The sequence below is a fragment of the Pteronotus mesoamericanus genome, unplaced genomic scaffold (assembly GCF_021234165.1).
Source record: "Pteronotus mesoamericanus isolate MK-2021 breed Mesoamerican mustached bat unplaced genomic scaffold, CSHL_Meso_final scaffold_54, whole genome shotgun sequence".
In the NCBI taxonomy this organism is placed as follows: Eukaryota; Metazoa; Chordata; class Mammalia; order Chiroptera; family Mormoopidae; genus Pteronotus; species Pteronotus mesoamericanus.
The window spans coordinates 61,861,405-61,883,036 of record NW_026555321.1 but is presented as its reverse complement, the minus strand read 5'-3'; the positions used below and the strand labels follow the sequence as shown (position 1 = coordinate 61,883,036).

General features: G+C 37.7%; 1 protein-coding gene across 4 annotated transcripts in view; it reads left to right on the top strand.

The window, feature by feature from the left end:
• CPNE3 (copine 3) overlaps nt 1–21,632 on the top strand; it is a 50,142-nt gene that overhangs the window by 7,848 nt on the left and 20,662 nt on the right. For all 4 annotated transcript variants that reach the window (XM_054595416.1, XM_054595415.1, XM_054595414.1 and 1 more), the window contains 6 exons: nt 2,670–2,809; nt 3,073–3,252; nt 9,694–9,768; nt 11,098–11,169; nt 15,910–15,993; nt 18,053–18,142. In XM_054595416.1, coding sequence (XP_054451391.1) covers nt 2,678–2,809; nt 3,073–3,252; nt 9,694–9,768; nt 11,098–11,169; nt 15,910–15,993; nt 18,053–18,142 — 633 coding nt within the window. In that variant the 5' untranslated portion in view covers nt 2,670–2,677. The remainder of the gene's footprint in view (nt 1–2,669; nt 2,810–3,072; nt 3,253–9,693; nt 9,769–11,097; nt 11,170–15,909; nt 15,994–18,052; nt 18,143–21,632) is intronic.

Below are 21,632 nucleotides of genomic sequence, written 5' to 3'. Positions count from 1 at the left end.
GAGTACTTTGTCAATGTACAGTAGGGGCCGGAATGGGGGTCAGTTTGGGATGCACTGCCTCGCTCAGCGATGCTTGAAGCCTCCCTCAGGAGGGTCAGGTCAAAGAAGTTAAGGTAGAAAGCCCAAGAGAGACCAGGCCTGTGGGTGCTTACGGTGTCTGGGATGGGAGGGGGAACAGGCAGTTGTCGGAGGTGCAAAGGAGGAGAGTCACAGCCAGCAAGTCTAAGGACAAGGCCCATGCACCTAACCTTTCAGAGGTGTCATGGATGTGTAACTTCAGAGGAAGGATTGTCAGATCTCTGCTTCAGTGTTTCCTGGTGTCTCTTCCTTCCTACCACTTGCTTCGTGCCTCTGACAGTCCTTGTAGCACTTTTTCCTTTTTCCTCTTTCACAAATCAGAGTAGGACAGGATGATGATTGCAGTCACACTGTCATCACAGGCGCTCACTCTATTGGAAACAGCTCATCTCCTGGACTTGGCGATGTAAAGACATGCTAATTTTGGTGCTAGATTCAGCATTTGTATGTTTCTGGATCCAGAGACCTTACTGGTATCATGGCAGTGACCCAATTTCTGAGGCACTGTAGAGTGGATTTGACATAAGTGATGTCTGAAATGAGCATTTCATTCTCTTCTCCCCAGTCTGAGGACTTGCGATGACACCCATCACCCACTCACCGAGTCCTTCAGCCTGGTTCTCAGGACACTAGATTCACATCCTGCCCAGCATGACTCCCCCACCTGGATGCTCACCTCTCTGACACTGTGAGCCATCTTCACTGTGCCCTCTTGCACCTGGCTCTCATGTCACTTTGTGGTACCCCCGCTTCACTGGCTCACAGAATCCTCCAAGCCCAGCACTTCCAGTCTCCCTGCAGTGTCTACCCTGCATCAGGGGTTTCTCCTGACATTAGTGTCTGGGGCACCTTGTCAGGACAACGTGGTGTACACTTCACAACTGCGATGCATGTTAAGTGGCAAAAAATGTCTGACTTCACAGTAAAAGACCATGGCAGTTTCAGTTTTACTACAACATCCTGGGGAGGCGATTTAGGAGATAAATAGGGAATTGTGAACTTTGTTCCATGTTAGGAATAATCCCCTTAAAGGTGAAGTCCACACATGGAGCTAGCTATTGCAACTACAGAACCTGTTTCCTTATTCTGTTTCCTTTAATTTAAGCATTTTTTAAAATCCTCACTCAAGGATATGTTTATTGAGTTTAGAGAGAAATATCAGTGTGAGAGAGACATATCGATTAGTTGCCTCCCATATATGTCCTGACCAGGGCTTGAACCCGCAACTTAGATATGTGCCCTGACTGGAAATTGAACCTTCAGTCTTTTGCTGCACAGGACAACACTTCAACGAACTAAGCCACTCAGCCAGGGCTAATTTAATAATCTTAAATGTTAGTATAGATTTCTGGCCCACATTGAAGATTGTACTATTTTGAGAGAGTCCATTGGAATAACTAACGAGTTTCTGTAGACATGAGTTTTTGACACTTGACAAAGGACTCTTCTAATCATAATCCTGATTATTTCAGACCTGAGTAGGTATTAAACAGACCAGAAATCCTGTTTAAGTAACAGGATGATGAGTGGATTTGTTCCTTGTCCCAGAATTTCCAGCAGATTTCCAAGTGGAAGGCAAAGGTCATCGGATATTTCATATTCTAAGGGCCGCCAGCACCTCTAGGGAGGAAGTACCTTCCTCCCTCCAGGACCTGCCCTCCCACTGCAGACTCCTACTTCATTCATGCTAGATACCATGAGTGACCTGCCAGGCAAGGGAATGCGTTGTTTGTCTCCTCTTCTTGGTGACACCTGCAGTCCCTTTCTTTCCCTGGTGTCAAGGAGGAAAGCAGCTCACCCTCAGCAATTGTCACCTCTCAAGGCCAGACCCCCAGGGCTCTACCTATCCCCAGCCTTCTTCATACCTTGACTGGAGGTTGGGGAGAGAGGTCAGTGACAGTTGTGCTAACTTTGGTATTTGTGGAGAGTCTGGACAAGTGAGCTGTGCCTGTTTGCCAGAAGTTCTCTATGGTACTCTGGGTCTGTTGACCTTGTCTGCATGAGAACCATTGAAGGAGCTGAGGCCAGGTGGACCCTAAATCAGTCACACTAATCTCTGAGTGGAGACTCCAGTATCAGTGGTTTTGAAAACTGGATGCTTCCACCAATGAGCAGCCAAGATTGAGAAATGCTTTTGTAAAATGGGTAGGGTTAGGGAAGGGAGGGTGTATTTGGGGGTCTTTTATTCCCCTGGTTTGGGTTTTAGCAAAATTCCTTGAAAACAGAAAATGTCTCATTTAGCATTTTGTTAAATAAACAAATAATATTAAGACTGTAGTTTAATGTGTTTTGTTTCATAGTTAAATGCTACTTGGACTTTTTCCGAATGGTAAAATATGCAGTGAAGTGAAAAGACTGTTCATATGTTTTACGTCATACAGTAAATGAACTTATCCCAGTGAGAGTCTTGACTGAAGCAATATCAGTGACCTCTGACTTGCTGGGAGGCACTTAGTCTTATTCTAGCCAATTTCCTCTGTGGTTCTGTCCTGACAGTTGTCCTGAGAGTTCTACTGTTTTATTGGGAATGTTGTGCTTCTTAAAGCACCATTTCAATGGCATCATTTCTCATCTCGTTGCTTTTCTCACAGCTCAAGAGATGGCTGCCCAGTGCGTGACAAAGGTGGAGCTGAATATTTCCTGTGACAATCTTCTGGATAAGGACATAGGTTCGAAGTCGGACCCGTTATGTGTGTTATTTTTGAACACAAGCGGTCAGCAGTGGTATGAGGTAATATTAAATACTATAGGTGGAAAGGAGCTGAATTGTTTTTTTGACAACATGAAGAGTTTAAAAATGTTAAAAATTATAAAACCATCTTATCTGTTAGTGCAGTTTTTGGACAGATTTGTCCTTGACTGGAATTTTTAAACATGTATAGGAACTTCCTTAGCTGTCATGCCTATATTTAGTTGGATGTAGTACATAAAAATTTTAAAATGTAAGTTCACCTTTGATTTGAAGAAACATTTTTGTTTTGGGGTTGGATACAGGTTGAGCGCACAGAAAGGATTAAGAATTGCTTGAATCCCACATTTTCCAAGACATTTATTATTGATTACTACTTTGAAGTGGTTCAGAGATTGAAATTTGGGATTTATGACATCGACAACAAAACAGTTGAGCTGAGTGATGATGACTTCTTAGGAGAATGTGAATGTACCCTTGGACAAGTGAGTATAAGTCTCTGATATACTATGTTGTACCTAAATTTTGACTGAAGAATTGGGCCTTTAAAAAAATTTTTAAAACATTTCCAATTACACTTTACATTCAATATTATTTTGTATTAGTTTCAGGTATACAGCACAGTGGTTAGATAATCATGTACCTTACAAAGTGTTCTCTGATATTTCCAGTACCCATCTGACTTCATACATAGTTATCAGAATATTATTGACTATGTTTCTTATGCTGTACTTCACATCTGCAAAAAATTGGGCCTTTTCATAAGTGCTCATTAGTTTAATTTTTAAAGTTGGAAACAATTTAATCACTTTAAAGACAGAATTTATGCATTGGTATGGTAGGCTTGAACATTATAGAATTTATGTCACTTTCCTAAGGGCAGGAACCACGTGTGTTCACAGTTGGGGTGTTCATTCGACATTTCAGTAAATGAAACCACTGCTGTAGCTGCTCTGTGTGCTGTTCACAGGCTTCTGTATGTTCTGTCCTTAAGTTTAGTCATAAATGCCATCAGTAGCAGCAACTTTTCATGTTCTAAATGGCCTCACTGGTACCCGGAGCCCACACTGGCCCTCCCTAGCTCGCATCTCATCAGCTGGGATTCCTCCCTTTCAATCTAGAATCTGTGGGGCCCTGCTGAGCTCACTGGGTGCTCTTTCTTGTCTCTCCCGTCTCTTCCTGAGCATTCACTTTGTTTATCGTAGTTATGTCTTTCTGGTAGAGGACAGGTTTCATCTGGGTAGGGGTGTGTCTGTGAGCTCAAAGTCTGACTTTGAAGGAGAGGTAAGGAATATTTGTATAGAGTGAGGAAACTTTTAGAAGGAGGAGTCTTTTTAATTTTTAAATGGGTGACAGTTATTGCTCAGAGTTGTCTTTTAAGAGTTCATTTTCCAGTGTTGAATTGTTTGGAGATGATGGCATTTCCTATGTCTCAAGGACAATATGGAACTGATCAGTTTTCAAAAACTTTGATAAATAGTATCAAAGGGAAGTTCAGGTATTTATTGTTTTTGGAGAAAAGTCAATATAGCTATATTTAAATGAATATGAGAAATTATAGCTGATTGAGAGCCTAGGTCTTCTATATTAATCAAAATGCTATTTTGTCAGGGGAGGGGTTATGCATTAAAGTTACATGTCAGTTAAAAAATTGAATCCCATTTGGTGAAAGGAGGCCTGGCCTGCCTTTCAGCAATAGGGGTTACAGCTCAGTTATTTCCGTCCCATGAGATCGGGCCCTCTTTCTCCATCATGCGGAAGAAGTTCAACTTCAGTGTAGTTAATAAGCTAGCCAGGTGCTGGGGGAGGTTGTATCTTTGAGGATTGGCTCCTTGGAGGCAGGTTCCAGTGAGTTTTATTTTATTTATTTATTATTTTTGTTCTGAGAATTCAAGAGTAGTACCCTTTATTTATTTATTTATTTATTTATTGACTTACTCTTTACTGTATTTTTTTCCATTACCTTTTAGTCCCCTTATAACTCTCTCCCCCAAGCAATCATCACTCTGTTGTTCATGTACATGAGTCCTTTTTCCTTTTTCCTTTCCCTCCATCTCCACACCATGTCCCCCCTTCTACCCACTAGATGTCATCCTGCTCTCCATATACAAGCCTGTCTTCATTTTGCTTGTTAGTTCAGTTCATTCCTTAGATTTCACATATGAATGAAATCATATGATATTTGTTTTTCTCTGACTGGCTTATTTCACTTAGTATAATGTACTCGAGGTCCATCCATGCTGTCACAAAGGGTAAGATTTTTCTTTTTTACAGCCAAGGAGTATTCCACTGTATAAATGTACTATAGTTGCTTTATCGGCTCATCTACTGATGGACACTGGTGCTGCTTCTATATCTTGGTGATTGTAAATAATGCTGTAGTAAAAATAGGGGCGCTTATGTCCTTTCAAATTTGTGTTTTGGGTCCCTTCGGATATATTCCCAGAAGTGGGATCTGTGGGTCAAAAAGGAAATCCATTTTTAATTTTTTGAGGTATCTCCGTACCTCTTTCCACAGTGGCCGCACCAATCTGCATTCCCAACAGTGCAGAAAAGGGTTCCTCTTTCTCCACATCCTGGCCACCACTTGTTTGTTGACATATTGGTGATAGCCATGCTGACATGCGTGAGTTGATATCTCATTGTGGTTTTAATTTGCATTTCTCTGATGTTTAGTGATGTTGTGCATCTTTTCATATGTCTATTGGCCATGTGTATATCCTCTTTAGAGAAGTGTCTATTCAGGTCCTTTGCCCATTTTTTAATTAGGTGGTTTGTTTTTTTAGTATTGAGTTTTATGAGTACTTTATAAATTTTGGATGCTAATTCCTTATCAGATGTATTGGTGAATAGGTTCTCCCATTCTGTGGGTGGTCTTTTTATTTTGTTGATGATTTCCTTTGCTGTATAAAAACTTAATTTTGATGTAGTCCTATTTGTTTATACTTTCTATTGTTTACTTTCCCTGGGGAGATACATTTGAAAAAATATGAAAAAAATTTGAAAAAAATGAGCAGTGTCCGACATTTTCCTGCTCATGTATTATTCTTCTAGGATTTTTGTAATTTTAGTTCTAACATTTAAACCTTTGATCCATTGAATTTATTCTTGTATGTGGTGTGAGAAGGTCATCTAGATTCATTTTTCTGATGTATCTGTCCAGTTTTCCCAGCATCACTTATTGAATAAATTATGTTTAGCCCATTGTGTGTGTTTGCTTCCTCTGTCAAATATTAATTGACTGTAAAGGTCTGGGTTTATTCCTGAGCTCTCTATTCTGTTCCATTAATCTATGTGTATTTTTATGCCAGTACTATGCTGTTTAGATTACTATGACTTTATAGTATAGTTTGATGTAAGGTAGCATGATTCTTCCAACTTTATTCTTTCTTAGTATCACTGTTGCTATGTGGGGCCTTTTGTGGTTCCATATAAATTTTTGAAATATGTGTTCTAATTCTGTGAAATGTGTCATTGAACTCTTAATAGTAATTGCATTGAATCTATAGATTGCTTGGGTAGTATGGACTTTTTAATGATGTTAATTCTTCCTGTCCATGAACACAGCATGTGCTTCCACTTACTTGTATCTTCTATTTCTTACTTCATTGTCTTATAATTTTCCGAGAACAGGTCTTTTACATGCTTGATTAGGTTTATTCCTAGATATTTTATTCTTTTTGTAGCAATTATGAATGGGATTATTTTCTTAATTTCCCTTTCTGTTAGCAGACTTCCCTATTTTGTTTCCAATCTAAAGGAGAACATATGTAGTTTTTGACAGTTGAATATGATACTGGCAGTGGATTTGTCACATGTGGCCTCTATTATGTTTAGATATACTCCCTCTAAACCTACTTTGCTTAGAGTTTTTATTATAAATGGATGCTGGATTTTATCAAATGCTTTTTCTGCATCTATTGTTATGATCATGTGTTTTTTATCCTTCATTTAGTTCATGTGGTGAATCATATTTATTGATTTGTGAATGTTGTACCAACCTTACATTCCAGGATAAAACCCACTTAATCATGGTATATGATCTATTTGATGTGTTGCTCAATCAGCTTGTGAATATTTTGATGATGATTTTAGCCTCTGTGTTCATCAGGGATATTGCCTTATAATTGTCTTTCTTTGTAGTATCTTTATCTGGTTTTGGCATTAGGCTAGTGCTGGCTTTGTAAAATGAGTTTGGGAGACTTGCTTGATATGATTTCAGTCTTCTTAAATTTATTGAGACTTGTGTCTTAACAGATGGTGTTTCTTAGAAAACGTTCTGTGTGCACTTGAAAAATGTGTTTATTCTGCTGCTTTGGTATCAATTAAATCCATTTGATCTAGTGTGTCGCTTAAGGCCACAGTCGTCTTGTTGATTTTCTGTCTGGAAGATCTATTTATTGAAGTCAATGTGCTGTTAAAATCCACATCTATGCCTATATTTCTGTTGATCTCTCCTTTATGTCCATCAAGACGTGCTTTACATATTTAGATGCTCCTGTGTAGGGTGTGTGAATGTTTACTAGGGTTATATCCTCTTGTTGGATTGTTTCCAATATCATTGTGTAGTATCCATTTTGTCTCTTACTATAGGTTTTAAAGTCTATTTTTTCAGAAGTATTGCTACCCCAGCTTTTTTCCCTTTCTGTTTGCATGAATATTTATTTCCATCCCTGTACTTTTATTCTGTGTGTATCTTTTGATCTGAAATGAGTCTCTTGGAGGCAGTATATATATGGTCTTTTTTCTTATCCATTCAGCTACCTTCTGTCTTTTTGTTGGAGAATTTAAGTCATTTACATTCAAGGTGATTATTGATAGATATGTGTTTAGTGTCATTTTATCATTAGGCTATTTTCCTTTCTCTTCTTCTTCTTAAAACAAGCCCTTTAACCATTGTTGTATTAATCCTTTGATGTTAACAATCTCCTTTAGCATTTTCTTGTCTGGGAAAAGCTCCTTATTTCTCCTTTGATTTTAAATGATAGTCTTTCTAGGTGAAGGAGCCTTGGTTGTAGGTCCTTGCTTATTATCACCTTGAATATTTCACACCACTCCCTTCTTGCCTGACATGTTTCTGTTGAGAAATCAGATTACAGTCTAATTTGTGCTCCCTTGTAGGTAACTACATGTTTTTCTCTTGCAGCTTTTAGGATTCTCTCCTTGTCTTTAAACCTTGTCATTTTAATTATGATGCATCTTAGTATAAGCTTCTTTGGATCCAACTTGTTTGGGACTCTGAGCTTCCTGGACTTGTGTTTCTTTTTCTTTCATTAGATTAAGGAAGTTTTTTGTTACATTTCTTCAAAAAGGTTCTCAATCCCTTGCTCACTCTCTTCCCCTTCTGGTATTCCCATGATGTGGATGTTATTATGCTTCATGTTGTCTAAAATGTTTCTTAAGCTCTCCTCATTTTTTAAATTCTTTTTTTCTTTTTGCTACTCTGCCTGGGTATTTTTTTTCCTACTTTGTCCTCCAAATCACTGACTCTGCCCTCTGCTTCATCTAACCTACTGTTTATTTCTTCTAGTGTATTATTTATTTCAAATATTGCATTCTTTATTTCCATCCAGCTGGTCCTTTTTTATGATTTCTGTCCTTTTTTATGCTGTTGAGTATCCTTATAATCATTATTCTAAACTCTCTATCAGATAAATTGCTTACCTCCATTTCATTTAGTTCTTCTGGAGAATTTTCTTGTTCTTTCATTTGGGGTCCGTTTCTTTGTCTTCCCACTTTGGCTACTGCTTTGTATTTTGTGCCTTAAACTGATCAGAGATACAGCCTCAAGCTCTAATTGTCAGCCTGTGTAAGCACCCCAGGGTGGGGTAGAGTAATTCCTGTGGACAGGGCTATTGCTTCCCCTTAGGTTGATCCCACTTGAAGGGGAGTGCTCTGCCTGAGAAAGATGGCTCCTGAACTATGGGGAATGACTCAGTGTAGTGATCCTGGCAGCTGTTCTTTCAGTTCTCTCTCCAGAGCCACCAACCCCAGACTCTCCTCAAGGGTCTCCAGTCCACTCTACCCTCCCTCTGCCAAAGCCCAGGGTACTTGGCTACAAACTAAATTTTGTGTGTCGGCCCTGTAAGAGGCTCTTTGCGTCCTCAGCCACTCTTCCTGGCAGACAGAAAGCCTGCTGCTTTTCAAAGCTGGATATTACCTGGGTTCCTTTCAGGCTCTGGTGCTATAGGCTCGGGAGCCCAGCTTGGGGTTTAGATGTCACGCTTCTCAGGGGGAACCCTCTAGCTGCTGAAATATCCCTCCAGAATTTCTGCTGCCACCTCTGGCAGCCCAGCCAACCCTGTCATGCTTCCTCCATGCTACTACCAGCCTTGTTGTGGTGAAGTGGTATCATCTGTCTCTCCGTGGTTATAAGACTTCTCTCCAGCTAGCGTACAGTTGGTTATTCAGAATGATTTCTCTACAACTTAGTTGTAATTCCAGATTGGTCCTAGGAGGAGATCAGTGTAGCTTCTGCTTACTCCTTCACCATCTTGGATCTCTCCAGTTGGTTTTAAATGTGTCTATGCATGTCCCAACTGGTGTCATAGCTCCGTGGGTTGGGCCCTGTCCCACAGACCAAAAGGTTGCTGGTTCAATTCCCATTCAGGGCTTTTGCCCGGGTTGCAGGCCAGGTCCTTGGTTGGGGTGTATGAGAGGCAACTGATCAGTGTTTCTCTGGGACATCGATGTTGCTCTCCCTTTCTTTCTCCCTCCCTTCTCCTCTCTCTAAAAGTAATTAAATAAAATCTTTAAATGTGTCCATGCATTTTAGAATCACTTCATCTTTACAGAATGGACTTAATATTTCCACTTCTGATGGCTTTTTAGAACTTCTTACTCAAACTTTTTTTCAAAACCATTCAGTTTAAAATTTCACAAGATGAAGTAGAAAAGGTCTTTGTGTCACTTTCTTCTTTTAACAGATTGTTTCCAGTAAGAAGTTGACTCGACCACTGGTGCTTAAAAACGGCAGACCTGCGGGTAAAGGCAGCATCACGGTAACAAGATATTTATCTTTTGCCTCAAAAAATTTATGTGGAGGGCACACTGAAACTCTATAGGCAGGTGCCCTACAGCTATGCTTTATCATTTCATCTGGGTGGTGCCCTCCTCCTTCCCTGCTGGAGAGCGATCACAGATGGGCAACATGTGTGCCAAAAAAGAAAAACACATACACACAAAATCCCTTTTGAGTTTTTAAATTGTTTACAGGGTCCAGAGTAACTTGCTGATATGCCTCACTCCCATGGAAGTTTAAATTCCTCACTTAGAGAGAAACTACTTAATCTGAATGGATCCACCTGGCTCTGTGCAAAGCAAAGTCATCCCCTCAACATGACAGAATTTTCAGGATGGATTTCTTTCCTGATGGGTCTCACACTGTGACATGGCCAGCACCTCTTTTTTTTTTTGTGCCCACACTCTGCTGCCCATCCTCCCAGCAGGACTTGGTAGCTGATGAGTAGCCCTGGGTCAATGAATGTGTATGCCTTATCCTGCTTTAGATCCCAAATTATATAATGCTGTGCTTTTAATGATCTTACCTTCTGGGCCTTGTGTCTGGGCAATCACTCCCAGAGCAATAGTTTCTGACTTTAGTTCTGCAAATGGAAGTTTAGCTCCTTGAGAGCCTCATTTGAGGGTTATTTCCATCATGAAACCCATTTCCCTGCGTTTTGCTCCTGTTTAAATTTCCTAAAGCATGAGAATGTTCAGTCTGTTGGGAGTGGTAACATTCATGGCACAGAGAACATTGTGGGTAGTTACCTTTATTGCTCTTGGGCCCTTGACAGCTAATAACTCAGTTAAATTGGATAAAAAATAGTCATGTGATATTTCAGTTGATAGTGTTTTCTAGGTATGATTTGCTCACTTCCCAGGGTTTGGAGAGCTTTAGCTGGTGTTCTGACTTTCCCCAGGTCTTTGATTTCTCACTGGGATGGGGAAATCCATTTGGGGCAACAGCATCTAAAAAGGAAGGTGCATAATGCAGATTTAACCTAAAAATGGAGGTGTATAATGAGATTTAATGTAAAAAGGAAGGTGCATAACAAGATTTAATGTAAAAAGAAAGGTGCATAGCGAGATTTAACCTAAAAAGAAGGGTATATGACGAGATTCAGCATATTTTGGGAAAATATTTATTGCACGTACATGAAAGCTATAATGATAAATCTCTTAAATGTATCATTTAGTTATTAACCATTTTAGAATTTATTTATATTAACATAGACTTTATATACTGTTAGGTAACAGAATATCGGTACTTCCTGAGTGTATTGGAATCCCTGAAACAAGCTTTCTTCACTTACCTTATCTACTCTTAGATTTCAGCAGAAGAAATAAAGGATAACAGAGTGGTCTTGTTTGAAATGGAAGCAAGAAAACTGGATAATAAGGTGGGTAGGAGATGCAAACTTTAATAGGGATATGTCTTGTTTGCCACACATTGGTTCTTGTTTGCAGTTAATATAAGCTCCATCATCTGAGCATCACTTGGAGTTTTAGTTCCTTCCAAACCCTGCTTTTCTGTGTGTGTGTCTCTGTGTATGTGAGTGTATATCTGTGAGTATGTGTGTGTCTGTCTATGTCTGTCCATGTGTGTCTGTGTGTAAGCAGAACTCGTTTCCTTTTACCTTTTACCTCTCGATATAATAAAAGGGTTCTTCTTGCTCAAAAGAAGAGTCAATACAAGCATTAATGTTATTGGAAAAGATATTAAGGTGTATTGGATTACCTTAAAGAAAACAAGCAAAGATTTCATGCTTTATTAATTACAGAATTTCCTCTTTGCATTCAGAAGTCTATTTTTAATGAGGGATGAGTGTGTTACATAATAATACAACAATGTATTATATTATATGGATTGGAATAATTCTTTGCATGCTTTTTGTACTTTATTATCCAATTGGTATTCTTCATCATTTGCATTTCCTTACAAATCAGTTTGCAAACATGTTAGACTAGTAGTCAGGGACTTTTTTTTCTTTAGAAAATTTAAACATACACAAAAATAGAATAGTACTTTTTTAAAAAATTTCATGTCCTGTCACCCATCTTCAATAATTAGAACTCATGACCAATTTTATTTATCTCTACCCCTTTTTTCTTTCCCTCCTCCTAGCCATCACATCATTTCATCTGTAAATATTCTGGTATATTTCAAAAGACTCTTAAAAAAATATAATTGGTTAATGTGTCTCTTAAATCATTTTAATCTGTAAATTTCCTCCTTCCTTTTCCTTCTGTCCTTGATCCTTCCCTCCCTCATTCCCTCTCTTATTTGTCCTTTTCTCCCTCCCATCCATCCTTCCATCTATCCATCCTTCATGAAATTTATTCCACAGAGAAACTGACTACTTTGTTCTGTAGAAGTTTCCATAGTGTGTAAGGCTGCTTAGATCCCTGTCATGTCATGTAAATTGCTTTTCTTTCCACCATTATTTCTTGATTTCTCTAAGCTGGTAATTGAATCTAGAGGTATGACCTCATGGTATTTTGAATTGTTGGTAAGGCAGTTTCACAGCTCTCGGCCCATAATTCTGTCAAGAGGCTCACATTGTCAAATGTGTCTTTTGGGATGATAACTATCTAGACATACTGTTTTATTAAGGGTCTATAAAATAATGACATTCTCATGTAATCATCACTTCTTCATTTATTAGTGAGAATACTTCTACAGAGGAAAGTATTCCCCATGTTGGGCATTACTTATTTTGAGACACAGTTTGTACAGAAAAAGCAAGTTAAAATGTTTGACTTTTTTCCTCTTATTTACCATGTTTTGGAATAATAAGTTGGTTCCCTGTTATTCTCTAAATGTGACCAATAGGGTTTTTGTGTGTTTGTTACTTATTTTTAGTATTACTGTGAATTCTATTGATTAATTCTTACTGATACTCAAAGAGTATCCCAACTTTGGCCTATGGGGTCCTCTGTAGTTTGTCCCTGAAACCATCTGGACAACGCAGGGGTCTCTGATAGCTCCCTTTCCCTATAGGAGGACACATGTTCCAGACACATATTCCAGGCTCACTTCATCCAGTTTCTGCCCCAGATTGGTACATGACATGGTGCCATACTGCATGTCAGTGGAAGCCAGTACTTAGAGTCCACAGGCAGGTGCTAGGGAGCTGTTTATTGTGGCTGCTCATTGTTTCTGTGGCTTCTCAGTCAGTAGTCAGATATAGGAAATATTTTATTTTTTAAGAAAAACTGTTACCTTTTGCCTTGTTGTATTAGAGAGAGCAAGATAAGTCACCAGCAGCTCTGCTAGAGCTGTCCAAGAACATTTGGCCAGGGTTCTCGTTCTTGCTGCATCTTCTCAAACTGGGTGGTCTGATTGGACATATGGCCTCAACACCAGCCACTTGTATCTCTGTCAGTATGCAAAGGTATAGACTTTGTTAAGTTGGATCAAGTGAACTTTCTTGAATGGGTTATTTAAGACATCTGGCTTACCACAAAAACAGTACTAGCTAGTTCTTTGTATGTTAAGTAAAATTTAAGAACTTCCATTATGAGTGTTTTAATGTAATAAAATAGAAAAACTAAATTATAAGTTTATATAGTTATTTCCAACTCAGATATAGAATTACAGGGCTTCACTTCTTTAATTCAATACTTATACCTGTTTTTTCTTATGCTGAAAATCTTGGTTCCTAAAGATATTAACATAATTGCTTATCCATTCTGTCTTATATAGTATGAAATAGTTTCAGAATAAAAATATCCAGGTTATAATTAAAGTATTTTTACTAGAAACAGTTTGAGCCTCCTTTGAAGTTTTTTTTCCTTTTAATTATCTTCCATTTGGTTATACAAATTCTTTTGTTTGAAAGAAATAATTCTTCTCTGAGTGGTTAACCTGTCACATTGGCACATAGTAGAACTTTGCTTTTGACATTTATGAATTCCTTTAAACATTTTTTTTATTTAATTTTGTTTTATAATCATAAAAGATTTACATGGTTCCAAGGCCAAATCTATAAAACAAGGTATATTCAAGAAACTTAGCTTTTTTCCCTGTCTGCTGTTTTTCCCTCTCATAGGTAGTCTTTTTTTAATTTATATTTTATGGTTTAATCTTTCAGTTTACTAAAAAATCGAAGGTTTTTTGTGTATATGTATATGTGTCTGTATGTGTACATATACATATATACACGTATGTATGAGGGAGGACCCAAAAAATCCCTGGGTATCTTCTGGCTGGTGGAAGCCTTATAGTATAGGCTTCCTGTACTAGGTGAGTGTTCTAGGAACCCATCTATATCAGGGTACCAGCTGGCGTTGTTGTGAGAGGCTGCATTTGGCTTCAGTGAAGATTTTTTTGAAGACTCAACGCATTTGCTCATTTCATGATGGGTGATTTACGAGCGCACCTGCTAACACCACACTGAGTGTTCAGCAGTTTTAGGCATGACCACTGTGCCCCACCCTCCCTAATCACCTCATTGTGCCCCGGGCAACTTTTTGTTTGCTTGTTTCCCTGGATGAAAAAAGTCTTCAAAGCGAAACGTTTTTGCTGCTGTGGAAGAAATGAAACAAAAAATGGCAGAAGCACTAAAAGGCATCATAAACTGTTTTGAGCAGTGGAAAAAAACGTCTTGATAGGTGTATTGCATCAAATGGAGAGTACTTTGAAGGTGATTGAAGTTTAAGCACTTAAGAATAAATATACAATTGTTTATAAATAAATTCTGGGTTTTTTGGGGTCCTCCCTCATATATGTGTTTATCTTTGAATCGAGAGATGTGTGTGTGTGTATTTGTATTTCTATTTGTCCCCACCCCTGGCCCTTTGGTAAGTGTGTCATACCACATGCAAACTTTACTCCACCTTCCTTTTTTCATGTAACATACTTGGGGGTCTGAGTCAGAAACTTTCAATTCTTATTTTAGTTCTACTGACAACTTAATGAACTTTCATACAAGGTCTGTTTTCTTACCTTCAAAATGGTAATAATGCTATTTTGCCTCTGTCATAGGTTTATTTCTATGAAAAGTAAGACAGGGCAGGTTCGTATGTTTTTGGAAAGTTAACTTTGTATAGTGCTGTTACTAGTTTTACAATATAAAATGGGGCATAAAGAGGCTTTTTATATTTACTTACGATTGTTCTTACAGACATTAAATTTTAGTTCTTCCTAGTTCTTGTGTTTCTATTTTTGACTGTACCAACTGTGTTTCTTGCTTGACAGTAAACTATACTAAGTAGGGAAATAATACTGTCTTTGTTCTTAATTTAGTACTAAGGTTAATTCAGAACTCAAAACTCTTCAATGAAGGGCATAGCTGCATGTATGACAGTGGAGTTAACTGGTGTCCTTTCATTTTGACAAGTAATAAGTAATGTATTCTAAGGAGTATGGATATTTCAAAATGAAGATAAATGAAAATGAGAAAATAATCACCTGTAATTTTATTACTTGAGTTTAACCTCTGGGTGTGATTTGTGTATCCTTCTATAATTTTATCGTGTGTGTGTGTGTGTCTGTGTGTGTGTGTGTGTGTGTGTGTGTGTGTTCTGAGGGTGGTAATAAGGACAGTTCTGAGCATTCAATGTGCTAAGCACTATATAAGATTACTGTTGGAAATTAGAGAGGAAAAAGATGTGTGCCCTTGAAGTAATTCTGTTGCATACTCCACGTGTTTACCTCTGCTCCCTTGTGTGTGAAATTGGACATGGATAAGATATGGAGTAAAGAGTCAGGTCCATCAATAATTAGATATGTGGTCTTAGCAAATAATTTAACCCCTCTGAGTCCATTTTGTTGCTGGTCCCTCAGTTAGCATGACTAGTGTTTGCTTACATAAAAACTACCCAGTGCTGTGCAAATGAACAATGTTAATAATGAAAACAGCCAAATATATATTATATTGATGGGTCATATTGGTCACTATATTTTAAAGCCATTGTGTTTTTTGAGAAGTAAGGATTAGAATCATATATCAGAAATACCATCACAGTTCTCCAGATAGATGTCAGCAAGTCTGTGAAGAAGGAGATGGGTTTGTATTTACTGTGGTACTGTACTCTGTATATCTGTACTCGGGAGGGGGCAGACTTCAGGTGTTATTAACATGTAATAGGCATAAAGTGGTTTAGAGGAGAATAATTGCTTTTTCTTTTTAATGTAGGATCTATTTGGAAAATCAGATCCATATCTGGAATTCCACAAGCAGACATCTGATGGAAACTGGCTCATGGTTCATCGAACAGAGGTGAACATCCAAATTTGAAAAGTAGGGTCGAGGTTTCCTTCACAATTGTAGTAATTAAATATTATTTTAAAAATTATGTTTCTATAGCCCTCGCTGGTGTGGCTCAGTGGATTGAGTGCCAGCCTATGAACCAAAGGGTAACTGATTCAGTTCCCAGTAAGGATGCATGCTTGGGTTGAAGGCCAGGACCCCAATAGAGGGCATGCGAGAGGCAACCACACATTAATGTTTCTCACCCTCTGTTTCTCCCTCCTTTCCCCTCTCTCTAAAAATAAATAAATAAAATCTTTAAAAATAAAACAAAAATTATATTTCTATAAAAATATCTGCGTTCAGATATGCATAGCCAGAGGCACAGGTCACCATGCCGATCTTTTTTCTTTTGATGAGGGGATGCTACCCTGCATAGTTATTAGTAAAGTTTTTTTTTGAAAACTTAAAAACCCTATAAAGAACACGAAAATGCATCCCTGTATATTTGTACCTTCTCCCTCTCCCTCCCCCTCCCTCTCTCTCTCTCTCTCTCTCTCTCTCTCTCTCACTTGCACATAGGTACTACCCTTTTTCAGAGCTGTCCTGATGTGGGCTGCAGACAACTCTTCACCTTAAATAGTAGAATAGGAATTTCTTGAGAACAAGGACATTCTCCTACCCAGTCACATCTGAAAGAGTTAACATGGTTTTTAACAGTTTCTTCAGGCCTTTCAAGCTGTCCCACATGTTTATAAGCATACTGTTTTGTTGTGTCCTGGATCAATCAAAGCTCACATTTTGCATTTGGCTATTATGTTCCCAGTACAAGACTTTTTCTGCTTTTCTGCACCTTCCTGCCATCAAATTTCGTGAATAATCAAGACCAGTCTGTCAGCACACTGGAGTCTTGTGTTTCCTCACAGCTAGGTCCTGCTCAGATGTGGCCATCTGGACCACTCTTTGTCTCTTGTTGTACACCAGCAGGGAACCCACAGTGTCAGTCTGCCTGGTACTGATGATGCTAACGTTGCCCAGGTGGTTACACTGGTGACCACCCCTTTGTAATTAATAGGTGGTCTGTGGTGTGGCACTTTGAGGCTGTTCTCCCACCTTTCACCCACTGGCTTTAGCATCTACTCATGATCCATGCCTGAACCAGTTATTATATTGAGTCACAACACAGTGATTCTTTCCTTTATTTTCTGTCCCTTAAGCATATTAGCAGATACTCCTCTCTCACTTTCTCCTTCTTTATTTTTAGTGTCATTGTGGACTCATGGATTATTATAATATAGTGTGTTCATTATTTATAATTCATTACTGTTACCCTTTTTGCTGCTCAAATTAATCTAAATTTGACTGGAGGCATGCCTTCAAATGGCACTGGCTTCTTTTAACATGACCCCTAATCTTTATGTCTTTAAGCATTCTCTTAATTTATGTTATAGTCTCAGTTCACCCTGTGCTTTTTCTGTGCCAGGTCTGGAACAACCCATTTCTCTGAAGTGATCCTATTCTTTTCAAAGTGTGGTGGCATTTAGATGCCAAGATCTGAGGGCTAGATGTACTCGTTGCTACTGGGACATCATAGCATTTAGACCTTTGCAGTGGACTCTGCTGGGAAGCATGTATATTTGTTTATACCTGTTTATTATTATATATGTTTTAAAAAATTTAATTGTAAACGTAAGACTATTTCTTTAACCAAATCCAACCCAGCACAGTTCTTTCTCAGACTTTATTATTTCATATTTGAGTCCTCTATATGCTGCACTGGAAACCCTGATTTCTCACACAAGGGTATCTTATAATGGGTGGTTGTATTTCCCAAGTAGTTTTTTTTCTTTTCTTAGCATGTATCACAACTAGACATTTTTTGTGTAACAGTTGTATAATATTGACCTGTCTGTCACATTTTTTATGTAACAGTTGTATAATATTGACCTAGGTAGTTTCTCAGTGAAAAAGTTGGCTGAAGAGGTGGAGGATGATTGGTTAGAGCACAGCAGAATCTAGGAAAGGCAAGAACAAAAGGCTAATGAACTGAATGCTTTCCTAACTTGTCTTTGAAAATCTACTTTTATAGGTTATTAAAAACAACTTGAATCCTGTTTGGAGGCCTTTTAAAATCTCTCTTAACTCACTGTGCTATGGAGATATGGATAAAACTATTAAGGTAATTTGAAATTATTTATACAGACAAACTCACCTCTTTTGTAAAAGTGATTGATGCGATACTATTTTTGAAAAAGTACATGATGTAACTAACATACATGTAGGATTCACTTTTGTTCATATTTAAGTATACTAAAGTAGAGATGTCTCTGATTGGTAAATTGTTTGAAGAGTCAACATGTTTGACTGATCTGTTGACCTAATGCTGAATCAGCATTGTGATTTTTATTTTACTTTTTTATTTTTAAAATAAAATGTCTAATATAAAATTTTCTCCCTTTTAAAAAGATTCCATTAATAGGACCTTTAACTACCCTCTTTGCCTTTGGTATGTCCCTCGCAGATAAAGCAGATGTTTCCCCTAGCACAGCAGTGGCATTTCTGTCACTTATTTCCAGAGCAAAATACAAACACTGGACGTTTAAGTGGCTTCAGTTTTAGAGGATCAGGAAGGCAGTGGCAACAGGGAGCAACAGCAGATATCTAAGAATTTTCTAAAGTGTTCTTAATTTATAATCATGTATCAAAAATATATATTATTTTAAGGACATTTTTATACTAGAGTCACTTGTTGACATAAGATTCCTGATAGAAGCCTTTTCTTATGTTCTGGTGTCAGCAAACTGAGATGGATTTTTGTTTTTGTTTTTTGTAATGAATATGGCAAAAACAGGGAGGTTGATGGCATGGAACAAGTGGAAGAGTGAAAATCAGACCACAGTCCAAGTCTTGATTCAGTCCTTTAATCAGCTAAGGGATTTTGAACAGGTCATCTAATGTTTCCACTTATATAATGGAGAAAATAGTGTCTACACTACAAAAAAGGATTAAATTAGCAAAAATGAAGTTTTTTAAACTCTTAAACACAGTACAGATGCTGTTGTTATTGAAAACTGCAGAGAACTTTAAAAAATAATGTCAGTATAAGTTGTGTGATATTCCCAACAGCAGTGAAAATTTAGCTTTTGGGCAGGGGCAGAACAAGCTTTCCGCTACTCTCAACGCTCTGTTAGCTGGTTTAACATTCAAATAGACACAAGACAAATTAGCAAGAGAAATTGACCAACTGTAATTACATATGTAGGAGAACCCCTCCTACATGAGGGAGTTAGAGACACAAAGGGAAGCTGAGGTCTAGTAGACATTCTGAGCTAGGGAGGATGTAAGCCACCGTGGAGCTTCAGAAGATCATTGAGGGAAAGCACATGTTCAGTGATAATTAGTTTGCCCTCCCATATAGACAAGTAAAAAGTCATTGCTGATGATAACTCTCATCATGGGTCAGGCTCCTATTTTAAAGTCTTCTAGATAGTTAAGGATGAGCAAAATTTTTCTTGAGCCCACAGAGTCTCAGTTGCCTTTAGCTCAAAATAATCTACATACCATTGAGGCACATACAGTACAAAATAAAGAGTAGAAAAGTAGCTCTAAAAATTACTTCTGAGAGCGTTTAAGATCTTTCTGCCCGACATATGTCATCAGTTTGGCTCAAATAAACTCATAAAAATTCAAAAAAATTTTACTTTTTATTATACTAAATCTAGAGCTTTTGCTTTTCACATTAAAAGTAGTAAGTTGAAGCTTCATTTGATCTGAGAAGCAAGAGAGGCTGTGAAAAATATGTCTAAATGAAAACTTTGATTATAATAAGTTAATGGTGAAACAATGTTTTTTAAATTTCTGCTCACAGTGGCTTGCTTACAGGGCTATTTTATTATAGTAAGTACACTGGTTTTCTAAGCTTACTCTGATGAATGCCTTCCATTCTTAAAAGTTTCTTAGTTTGTTTTAATGACACACAACTTGGTTTGCCACATCATCACTGTCTGTGTCTCTGCAATATCAGGAAGTCATACATCTGTGATTCTCTTGGTATTTGGAAACTGCTCAGAGGTGTATAAAGTTATAGAGCAGAGGAAAGAGTTGCAGTCATCAGCAGTTTCTTTGCTGCAGTATGAATGTGCACTCTAGCATGTATTATCATTTTCATAACATCCAGTGACAGAGAAATAATCCTGCATGCTGCCACCCTGCCTGAAGTTGGAATGCCTTAGTAGATGTGGTATTGTGTGGTGTGTGCATTCTTTACATATATACATGTGCGCCAATGTATATATGCATATGTTTCAATTTCACAAACACTATGATACTGTTGTTTAAAGCAGACAGTAGTCCTAATATTCGAATTCTTAAGAATAGGAATTAAATGACACAATCATTACATTATCTTCTGTCAAACTGTATCTGAACATGTGCCAGCATTATAAATGCCACATTTTTCTTTAGCACCAAACATTGACCTTCAATGGAGCAATATAGTGAGTTATCAGAAATTACAGTTGAAAACTATTTTTACATTCCCTGAAGTTTCAGGCAGACTAAACATATGAACAGTATTAGCTCTTCATAAGCTTTGTTTAAATAAAATCTTGGCATTATCAAAGCTTGATTTTGCTTTAGGTATAAATTGTAGTTTCTTGAATGCAAATCTAAAATGTAACATTCTGTTGTCCATAAATTTTTTAAAAGCTATTAAAATGAAATTATTAAAATGTTAAGATGTTTTTGATTTTATCTTATTTTAGTTCATCTGGAAAATAATTAAGATCATTATTTTTTCTTTTCCCTAATACTTTAAAGAGTCAGATAAAGGGCTTTGGGCTTAAAAATTGAGCATCACATACACAGTGGAAGAGTTAAACAGGATTAGTCAGTGGCCAAAGTGCTTTCAGCCAATGAAAACTCTTAACAGTTACTCAGAATTACAATTCTAGAACTTCTTTGTTTTTGTTCATTGATCAATGTTTAGTCTTCCTGAGTAAAAATGGAAATAAAGTTAAGACTTCCTGTTATGATAAGTACCTGATTCACTTCTCATAGAACTGAGAAGAAAAAAATCACTTTGTCAGATGAGATGTATAAATCCTGAAATTTTTGGTGAGGCTTATGAAATTTATTAATTTCATGCTATGAAATACAGTGAGCACTTTAGCGTGGGGATTAACATAATTCTGTAAAGAATGATAGCAAGATGGCATGGGGCCAGTACCAATAGCTTTTTAGATACAGGCAATCACAGTTATAGAAGGATTAGAGTGTCCTTAGCACAGCCTTCCTTTAAACTATGTTGGGCACCACACAGGACATGTCTTCCAAGACTGTTTAATTCCTCTGGCTATTTCACAAGCTTAATAGCTAATACGTGCAGTACACATAATAAGGGTTTGCAGAAATTAGATGACCTATTTTGAAAGTAAAAGCACTAAGAAGACATTGGGTTATTCATTGTTCACCATAACACCTCTGCTTGCTAACAGCTTACATCACCTTAAGTCTTTCATTGCCACCGATATTTAGGTATTCTTGTGAATATTTACTCTCCACTACATCTGTCCACCTGGCAACAAACTGCATGTGAATCACACATTCAGCTGTGTGGTGTTGGCTTTGAGACAGAGGATGTACTGGGCGAGAGCTGCTGTTGAGGCTGG